Genomic DNA, 11,246 nt, shown 5'->3' on the forward strand with positions numbered 1-11,246 from the left:
TATACCAATTATAGAATGCGTACTTGTGGAGTTCATTCAGCATGACAAGTGAGGCACCAGGTGGTAATTGCACATTCGTTTTTAATTATAAACTTTAAATGACAATTTCCCATTCTTTTAAATTCTAGTGCTCTTAAAATGTCAGTTAACATATTAAGGAAATTTATTATACTCAATGTCAGTGAAGTGTATGCAGCCAGACACTTAATGATTTAGTTATGATGGCGATTAATTCTTAAGCTGCATGTGAGGCTTATTGATACTAGCATAGGTCTGAATGTCATCTCGTTCATAGGTCTGAGTGTCATCTCGTTCATAGGTCTGAATGTCATCCAGTTGTGTACCATAATCTTCTTATATACACCATCAGACTTACAAACTCATTTATGGTACTCTTGTCTCTTGTTCTATATGTTATATATGTAATCGCAGATTCATTAATGATAAGTTCACTAATGGTGAAGAACAAATTATTAAATTTCTGGACTTATAGCTCCTAATACAAGGTAAATATTACTCAGATCACTAACTTTTTCACTTCATACAACTGAAACATAATATAACCTGAATTTTCATTAAATATTACATGGTTTTTTTTTAACTATTGCACTTTCCTTCCTTGTCCAAAAACCAAAAAATGTTTCTAGTATATTTGTATCAGCAGTAATAAATACTATAATCGCCATCAGCATTGCAATATAACTACATATATTTTACTCTTCAAAGTATTTTGGAAAAAAAGGGGCATATAAGTCGGCCAAAATAAGCAACACAGAAACATATTCTGCAAGGTATCTAAAGCCTTTTGAGTTCTTTTAGTGCTCTTAAGAATAGAGCAAATACAAATAAAATTTACTCTTCTCATTATCCCAAGCTCTTCACTCAAAGGCACAAAGGGATGCAAGCAAAACTGTCCAACATATTTATTGCCAAGGTCTTTCTCTGTTAAGGTTGGTCTGAACCCTGGAATTATGGAAACTTTCGGGCCTTATAACTTCTAAATTGTTGATCTAAAGTATATAAAAGTATAGATATTTAGAATGGCAAAGACTTGGTAAGTTCATCTGTGAGGTCAAATTTGGGCCAAAATGCCATTTTTGGCCCCAAATCCTAAATATAACGGTTTTTGGCCCACTTCTTTTTTGTGCATCCTTTTTTGTCCAATTCTTGGGGCAAAATTTTTTTTTATATTAATTTTGAAAAACTAGATCAAAATATCTAGGACCCGTTTTTTCATTTTTTTGAATTTTGACCAATTTCACCAAAAATATTTGACCATTTTTGGTGCAAATTTCTCAAAGTTGGTCGAAATTCAAAAAAATGAAAAAACAGGTTCTAGATATTTTGATCTAGTTTTTAAAAATTAATAAACAAAATTTGGCCCAAGAATTGTTTTGTTACGATGCACGAAAAAGAAGTGGGCCAAAAACCCGTTATTTTGGGGATTTTGGGCCAAAAATGGCATTTTGGCCCAAATTTGACCTCACAGATGAACTTATCAAGTCTTTGCCATTCTAAATACGTATTCTTTTATATACTTTAGACCAACAATTTAGAAGTTATGAGGCCCGAAAGTTTCCACAATTCCAGGGTTCAGACCAACCTTAATTTATATTCTGTTCTTCTATTCAATTTTATTATTTGAAAATATCCAGCAAGGCATGCTCTCTAATGACAACATTGCTCATACAATTTACATGAGCATCTCATCAGAAGTCAAGTACATTTCAGGACTATTTATGCAAACAAACAGTACACGTGTGTCCTATTCCGGTCACACTATTGAGGATTGGAGGAAAATGTCACACAAGTCGATAAAACCAATGTCCTGTACAGAGATTTCCGTTCCATGACATCTCAAGTAAGATCTGCATTTGTAATACCCTCTTGAGTCTTCATCAGCAGTCATAATGTTATCAGTGGTGAGATCATTGACTGCTGCAATGCACACACATGCAATACTGCACATACTACATCAGTCACTTGAGGAGCCAAGGTTTTATCAGTAATGCTATCACATACAGCTATAGGATTGCATGGATTTGATCTCAAATGCATCGTATGTTGGCTATGTGTTCATAAGCCCCTAGGACAAGAAGAACCAATAAAGAGTTCATCAATTAACCTCTCTCTGCAGGTACCAATATCAAGTACAAAAAAAAAATTCAGACAATATATTCTCACAAATTTTACATTGATTAAAAGCATATGTGAAATCTGCATGAAATTTCATTTTAATGCATACATGCCTAGTTTTTTGACACAAAACCTTGATATTTTGTGACACAATTTCAGCTCAAATAATTTTCTTACAGTAAACCCTATTCATGGTTGCATGCAAATGCTTTAAAACAAAACGTGCTGTTTGTCTATTTCAATGAGTTGATGGTGACCGACCAGCGGTAAAGAATAAAAATAATCTGTCAAAACGAAGGCTTTTATGCATTGTGGTTTCTACGTGTGTGACATTTTGCTTTATACAGAAGCTCTACTGATGACTGCAATACACTATTGAATAATGTGTGTAGAGAATACGAAAGATGATGATTGCACGAGGCCATGTTTTGCTCTTTGAATTGTTAAGTCAAATAGCATGTTACTGATTAAGAAGAAAATAATATGCAGCTGAAAGTTTTGATGGTTTGTATTTAAGGGATTCAAGCATGATTCTATATAAAATAATCAGGAAATCATACATGTCTCTGCAAAGAATAACAATTCAAAACCATCTTTTTCACTATTATCTTTGTTATTTTCATCAGCAATATGATGCACAATATATTCTCACAAATTTTACATTAAGATCACATTTGAAATCTGCATGAAATTTCATTTTAATGTATGCATGCCTAGATTTTTTGACACAAAACCTTGATATTTTTGCATTGCAACTATGAGTAGGGTTTACTGTAAGAAAGTTATTTGACCTGAAATTTTGTCTAAAAATATCAAGGTTTTGTTTCAAAAAACTAGACATGCATGCATTCAAATGAAATTTCATGCAGATGATGCACAAGCCTATCACATGAACTGACAACAAAAGTTGAGGACAGAATAAAGAGAAAAATACTTAACCAGCATAGAACTATTCCAGTTGAAAACTTAAAAACACCCCCTATGTAATACATGACCATGATCTCCCACAAAGATGGTGTAGATTTCAAATGGAATCACCCATTTAGGTTACTGGTTACCCCATTTGAAATTTACACTCCCTGTGTGGGAGATTAAGGTCATGTATTCTATAGATTATCTGAATACTTGTCTTCATATTTATCATCCAACCCGTAATCTCAGATCCGTCAATGATTTCCTTCGTTTGGATTACCCCAAGGCTTACCTTAGAGCAGGCGACAGGACATTTACTTTATGTGCTTCACGGGAATGGAATAAACTTCCTATCACAATAAGAGAATCCTCTTCCACCATGAGTTTTAAAAGTCAATTAAGACCTATCTTTTTCCATGATGTGTTTTACTTTGTTGATCTTTATATTTTATGACTTGTATTATGTAAATTTAAGGTTTGTACTCTATAATGTTATTTATTTAAGGTTTTGCTATGTGTACCTTAAGATGTTTTTATTTTTACTTTGTAAGCGCTACGAGCTTGTCATAAGGAACAGCGCACCAAAAGTTTTCTGTTATGTTATGTTAGGGGGTGTGGATTTCAAACAGAATAGCCAATGTCTCTGTCACTTTATGAACTGATCTTTGTCAAATTCATTATTCAATTAAGGCCATACATTTTCATTTTTGAAGATTATGATTCATTTTATAGTTTTTGATAACCTGTATAATGTCAAACATATTTTGAATTTGTTATCAATATTTCATCTTTCAGATAGTAGTCAATAAATTCAACTGCATGGGCTTTAGTTCTTATATCAGAAACTTAATCCAATATAATCAAAAGTTGAAATGCCTACTATTTAAACTAAATAATATCAAAAATCTAAATTGATTTGTGATATTTCACTCATTTCCAACTTGCAACTCAGATTGAGTGCTGACATATTGCTGGTTCTGTTTAAACAGTCACATAATATAATCATTATATTCCTGTATTCCCAGATTCTGTTTAATTCTGCCTAATTCAAGTGGCGTTGTCTATCCACAGCAGCATTACAGCACACCACTTGATTCTGAACAGAAATCAGAGAATTTGAAAGAGAGAATAATGACTTCATATAGCCCCATGTGTAATGTCACAGGAAACCCCCATATTGGGTTGTCATTCATGGGAACCAGAAGCATGGTTCATATATATTGCTTGGTATGTTACTAGTGAAATTGCATCACATGCAGAATGCTCAAACATTCTAGCTGCTTTAGTTAAAAGATTGCATCTCTGCGTCCACACCGCACTCCCCCTTTTACACATGTCAGATTTTGGGGAACCCAAATTAAAAACTTTAAATTGATCGCTTTACAAAAAAAAGATCTACTGAGTAAATGATAAACACTTCTGATGTACAATACTCCCCCAAAAGGTTACGCCTGTGCACGGACAATCTCCTGTTTGGATTGATTGATAAAAGTTGTTGTTGCTTCATTCAGACAGCAAATAGTGAATATAACAAATCACAAGCTGAATAATTTCTGAATCTTTGATGAAAAACATCTCATTTCACCTTTAGGACTATCAAAATAGGAAGAAAGCCAGACATCAAATCCTACATAAACATTGCAGCAAATAAACAAACAAGATAGTAGCAGTTGACATTTGACTAATGTTTTGCATTGAATTAAAACAATGCTGTCTAGAATAAATTGAAACAAAATATACAACACAGTGGTGAAAATCAATGAATCTCAAAATGGGTATATAATTTGAGGTTGAAGTTTTCTGGATCAAATGTTATCCAAACCATGACTTTATACACAAAACAAACTTTTAAATAACAATTGACATTTTAACTAATAATTTGTGCCAAATTAAAACAATGCTGTACTACATAGAATAAGTTTTAAATTGAGACAAAATATACAACACAGTGCTGAAAATTAATGAATATATGAATGGGTTTGAGCATAAAGTTTTTTAGGTTAAATATTATTCAAACCCTATGGCTTTATTGTTGAAAAACAGAATAAGTTACACTTCTATGCTGGATCGGTGAAAAATGTTTTACAACCTCAACTTTTAAGGCAAAAATCTGCAACCTTGTTTCTAAAGATATACTTTGCATATCATAAGATATGAAAAAAGTAAGACATACTGTTTAAGGCCAGGGTACCCTGTATTAAAGCATAAGAATGTAAAAAAAAAGAATGGCAAAATCTGCTAAAGTGGCATTCCTTTCCTTGACACTTTCAATATATCTTGCTAAGGCGACGAAAAAAAGAAAACCTGTTCTACGGGCGGACGGACCTTTCAAGTAGGGTCGGTTGGTCTGGCTTTTTTTTTTTTTGGAAATGACCCAAAAAATCACCAAGATCTGTAAATATTTGCAATTTGGGAAAATACAAAAAAAATTGCTCCTGAAACTGTCAAAATTGAATCGGTATTCATTTGTACAGGAAATATTTGTTCCCAATTTGTTCAAAATCTGGGTCGGTCGGGCCCGTAGAACAGGGTTTTCTTCTTTCGTCACCTAACCTTTATATAATTTGCAAGGTTGAAGCTTACATATTTTGAATGCTAAGTAGTGTTTTAAAAAACAATTTACCATCGATGCATACATTTATCAAGTCATTCTTTCATTAAAGATCTACAAATATGCAGTTTCTTTTAATATTTGAGCGTTGGCTGATAGTAGATGAAGGTTGGTAATGCCCATCACTACCCACTGTAGTTACAGCCCTGTTTGTATGCAGACAATGTATTATGGATTCAACTTTCAATATCAAAAGGCAAAACATAATTTGTTGTACCTTCTGATTATATGAGAAGTAAAAAATGTCCTATTTAATGGGGATGTGTAAATAGTACAGTTACGCATACAGGAAAGAATTGAACAAGTTTTCTCTAATAATTAAAAGCAATTGTATAAAGATTTTTTTGTAACCAAAATAGTTTTTGAATCACAGGATATTTAAAATACAGGTCAAAATATTTCAGTGGGTTACTTACCCGCATTGCATATGACATCATATAGCATTCCAACAACAAGAAAATAAAGGCACCATACAAGTTGCAGCCAAGAAGAACCGATTCCAAAACTTTTAAATTCCACATTTGTGATACAGCGTTATCTGTCTTGACCTCACGCCAAGCAAACACATGCATCAATAATCCAGCTCTGTCTCAATCATCTCTCCTGCAATAAGAGATATATAAATGCTATGATATTATCAACGGAAATATATCTTTATGGCATCGGAGGCTTTCTGTACACTCAATAGTAAATTTTCTCTTAGGCAATTGATAAAAATGGTTTTAACACCTATTAGCTGTCGAGCTTGGTGACATCATGCGTGGTTGTGTCCACGGAGATAAGAAACGATGGAACATAGCACGCAAAGCCATCTATCACATCATGCGTAAATACCTCAGCACGCACACAGCTAGTAAGGCAGGCAGGCAGCAGACAAGTCCATAATCGCACTTGATTACACCAGCCGGTAGGAGGAGGAGTCACTGCCACAGTAGTGACACACTAAACCAACCATGAACACATTTGCAAATGAAGATGTATAGCGATAATCCAATCTTAGTCACAATCATATAACAATCTTCCTCTTTCACATGCAAAGTGTCAGAGAAGCTTCACCAGAAAAGTGTCGGCTGTTTAACTTTGCACAATCATTAGTCTCGTAATACCTGATGATAAGCTTTGTGAATAGCAGTGTAGCACGTGATGCTTAGTCAGTCAGTATGTAGGATTTAAAACTTGCAACAGCATAATCTGACTCCACGCACGTGCAAGCAGAAAGCTGAATGATTATATATTGTTGTACTTGCATACAGGCAATAGTGCTACAAGCATGACCTGCTACAAAATGGTTAATTCATAGGAACTTTAAGTGACTTTTGGGTATATTGCCAAAAAACCGCTGGCTAAGGATATCTTAAGAACTGCGATCTAATATCTGATACGTCTGTGTCCATAAGGTGTCTGACAGTTAGTCAGAATTTACAGCAGTTATGTGATAAGAAAAGGAAAGGATGATTATAGATATTTGTAAGGAATTCAAGTATTGTACACTGAACATGTGTTGCTCACCTAAGGAATCGGATAACAATGTTTGCGCAGTATTTTTGGGGAGCTGAGAGCACATCAGGCATATCAAAATGCATTCTGAATATGAGGAATGAATGTCCTTCTGATATCAAATAATTTGATTTTTTGAAATTCGAAATATACCGTATTTCGTCAAATAAACGCCCCCGGGGGCATTACATTTTCCCAAGGGGGGCGTTTATTAGAGGTCATTTGTAGCACGACAATTCCCGTTAAAATCATTAGGTAAGCTTAAAAGTCACGCTGAAATGACGAACTATGACCTTTTGACACCGACTTTTGGTTCACTTCCGGGTTTCAATCCAGATTTTCGCCAATTATTGACGCTATTATCAACCATGTGGGCAACTTGGTAAGCTTACTTACTGGTGGGGGCAGGGACGGATTTAAGCAGTGGCCCGGTGGCCCGGGGCCAGTGGATTTTGCGTCGGGCCAGTAAACTTCCAACAATGCTGGTTCGGCGGGAATACTAGATTTTTGAGCCTGATATAACACTTACGAGACAAGATATCAGTGATGGTCATATTTACACAGTTTTCTGCTCTGCCTGTCACTTGAAATTTATATCTTTATTCAATGATTTTTTTTTTTGTATAAATATTCTTATTCTTGCGTTGCAAGCAAGTTGGGAATATACGGCCGCTTTTATGACGATAGTAGGCCTATGCACTACTTAGCTCTTCCATGCGCTACATTATATCTGATGATGATAGCGATACCGCAAATACTGCTTAGTTTGAAACTTTTGGAATTTGAAAGGCAGGACTACTGACTGAACTTGTGTTAGTGACTACACCCTCTACATTGAGTACATTCAGTACAAAATAAATTAAATTGTTAAGGTTTGCTTGACTTTAAGGGCTCGGATAGTGATGTTTCCACATATTTTTTGTGGGACCTGGGAGCACATCAGACATATCGAATTGCATTTTGAAAGCGAGGAATATCAAATAATTTTGATTTTTTGATATTTGCGATATGATAGGCCCTACACATTGTATGATGACAAATGATTAAAATTGATATATATTTTCCCCAAAAGCACCGACAAAAAGTTGGGTTTTTTTGCAATAAAACATATTGAAAAAGCTGGGCCAGTAAATTTATTGCAGGGCCACTAGATTTGCCATTTCACTGGCCCGGAGGGCCAGTAGAAAACTGAAACCTAAGTCTGTCCCTGGGTGGGGGGCGTTTATTTGAGGGGGGGCGACTATTTGACGAAATACGGTATTACAAATTTTATGGCAAATTATTAAATTTTGATATTTTTGATATTTAACAGTCCTCGAAGTAAACTTTATAAATCTAATGGTACAAAGAACAGAGGTAGTCGTTACTTTTAGTTCCATGCCTAAAAGGCAATTGTCAGATGACAATCGTGTCGTCTAACGACTACCTATTCTGGAAGGTCTTTTCTTTGAATTTTTATACGCTCTCCCTTTTTTGGGATTGAGCATTTTATTCAAAAGATATGTAGTTGGGATAAAAAGCCAACCATCAATAAAATTGAACATTTTGACATTTCAAAAATACCTACATTTTTTGGTGTTTTGGGGAAAAAAATCTATTTCTTCAATACAAAAGGTCGAAATTTTCATATGATGGACGGCTTTTCATCCCAGCTATATACACTTTAACTTAAGTACTTCTCATATTCAAAAATATCATGAATATCATTTTTAATCATTTGCCATAAAATGTCTATTATATCGCAAATTAAAAAAAAAAATCAAAATTATTTGATATCAGAAGGACATTCCTCGTATTCAAAATGCAATTCGATATGTCTGACATGCTCTTAGGTCCTACAAAAAATATGCGAAAACATTGCTCTCCGAGCCCTTAATTCGGAGGAAATAATTATGTCACTTTCACATTAATTTTGGAGTCACAAGACCTACAGAATTGCAAGTAAATTATTTGGAAAGTTTGCTTCCCTCAAAGATGCACATAACAATTTCTTATAGAATGCCTTATTTTTACATTAAAATTACGGATAGCAATAAGCATTACCATTACCATTACACATACAAAAACCCAACAGCAGTCCCATGTGAATTCTTGCGATAAATTTTAAAAAAAAGGATATCAGAGCATGAACTGTGGCATTTTCAACTTGTTCCTACAAAAAATGGGACTAAACCAAACGTTGTACATACAGATTTTGATAAAAGACCCACTTTATTGGCTAAAGCATTCTGTTCAAAAGCCACAATGTCTCAAGTTGTAGTCTACAGCCATGACAGAATACAAAACTAGTTCAAGTTCCCACAATGTATGTGACCAACACAAGTCAATGAAGCTCTTATAATGACCAGGAACAGATAGTAATTCTACATAAATCAAGAAAATTTTGATACCAAAATGTAAAATCTATTTTTTTTTTCATAAAGATTTGGATTTATTTCCCAATTCACATCTTTATGTACTGGGGACTTAAAGTTCTTAATTTCTCAAAAGTTTTAAAAAACCACAGACACCTTTGGAATAAAAATCAATTCCAAAATTTATCATCAAATTGTGATATATTTGGTCTCATAAATTGGAACCATATTGACCTACATGTACATCAGCCTCATCATGCTCTACTATTTCCATGGCCTCATATAGTGTCATTTTGTTACAAATAGTCATTAAGTTGAATTTCTCTTTAGAATGTATGGTTCAATTCAATTAAGACAAGTAGTAGGACTAGTGCGCATCACCTGTCGTGTGCACAGGCTTAACGGATGAGGCCAACAGAGTCAAGAGACACGTCGTCAAGTCTTGAAATCCAATCACTCATCTTTAAGCTTTGACTGGGAGGTGTTATTACTTTGATGATCTTTGCTGACTACAGATGACAAGAACCCAATTATAGAACACTCATTTAAGCTGTTCATCTTTCTCCTTTGGGCATCAAATATGAATGGAAAAAACAAATTTTGTTCCCAAATTGTTTCTTAAGGGTCTAGTATTGCCAGCTTATAACATCATGCTATTTGACATTTAGCTACTTCTAGTTTCAATTTTACCCTTGTCCTTTTATTATTAATCCATTGCGTTACAAAACTTCGAACTTGCAACTCACATTGTGGCTTGCAACTGTTTTCATTGATACTCCTCTGTTTGGCAATGAAAATTAAATTGTAGCTTTAATCTAGAAATAGAAGGCACAATATAGAGATGCATTATCCTCAATATAATCTGCTTAATATAAGAACATCAATACACATGATCCAACCCTTTTTCCTTGCACATAATTTGCCCTGTTCCATCCATCTAAATTTGACTGTCTTACTCATGTTAAATGTCAGATTAAGCTATTCCAGTTGAGGTCCACGCTACCCCTGTGGAAGATTTTGGAAATATCTGCCACACGGGGTGAATGAATTTCAAATGGAATGAACACATCAGCAGCTCTATTTAAAACTCTCCCATCCTCTGTGGAAGATTCAGGTTGAATCTTTCTCAGAGGGTATTATGATATTCAAATGGAGCTGCTTGATGTGCTCATTCCATTTGAAATTCATACTCCCCCTGTGGCAGATATTTCCAAAATCTTCCACAGAGGTAGTGTGGATTTTAAATGGAATAACCAAATTTGACTGTCTTACTCATGTTAAATGTCAGATTGTGTCTAGGTTAAATTGCTTTCACGTATGTAATTTGCACAGTTGTTTAGCACATATTATGGTTGTCAAACAATACCCAAATCTGAAATTTGATTACATTATTTTGTTCTAGTAAATGACACTTGGTTTGACTTTCATTTAACCAGTTGTTCTTTGTTTTATGAAATAAAGTTCTAGTTTCATAATTCATGTAATTTTAAAAACAATAGCATAATTTTTTTTCATTGTCTATTTTAATAATAACTGATTTTAATACCGGTAATAGCATCACATATAAACCTAGTTCCATAAAATTAGAGTATACATGTCTATGATAACAGTCAGAAATATTTTGGTTGGATGGTTGCATTCAAAATGAATCTGTCATGCCATCCTTGTAAAATCACACATTTTACAGACTTTGAAAAAAGTAATGAAAAAAGCATTTTTATATACAAAGAGAACTG

At 34.1% G+C, this 11,246-nt stretch overlaps 1 protein-coding gene across 1 annotated transcript in view; it reads right to left on the reverse strand.

Moving 5' to 3' along the window:
• Nucleotides 1-6,466, reverse strand: part of LOC140148695 (uncharacterized) — a 389,432-nt gene extending 382,966 nt beyond the window's left edge. Inside the window, exon 1 of the mRNA XM_072170737.1 lies at nucleotides 6,076-6,466. Coding sequence (XP_072026838.1) covers nucleotides 6,076-6,103 — 28 coding nt within the window. The 5' untranslated portion in view covers nucleotides 6,104-6,466. The remainder of the gene's footprint in view (nucleotides 1-6,075) is intronic.
• Nucleotides 6,467-11,246: the final 4,780 nt, after the last annotated feature.

This window comes from Amphiura filiformis, chromosome 3, assembly GCF_039555335.1.
Source record: "Amphiura filiformis chromosome 3, Afil_fr2py, whole genome shotgun sequence".
Lineage (NCBI taxonomy): Eukaryota > Metazoa > Echinodermata > Ophiuroidea > Amphilepidida > Amphiuridae > Amphiura > Amphiura filiformis.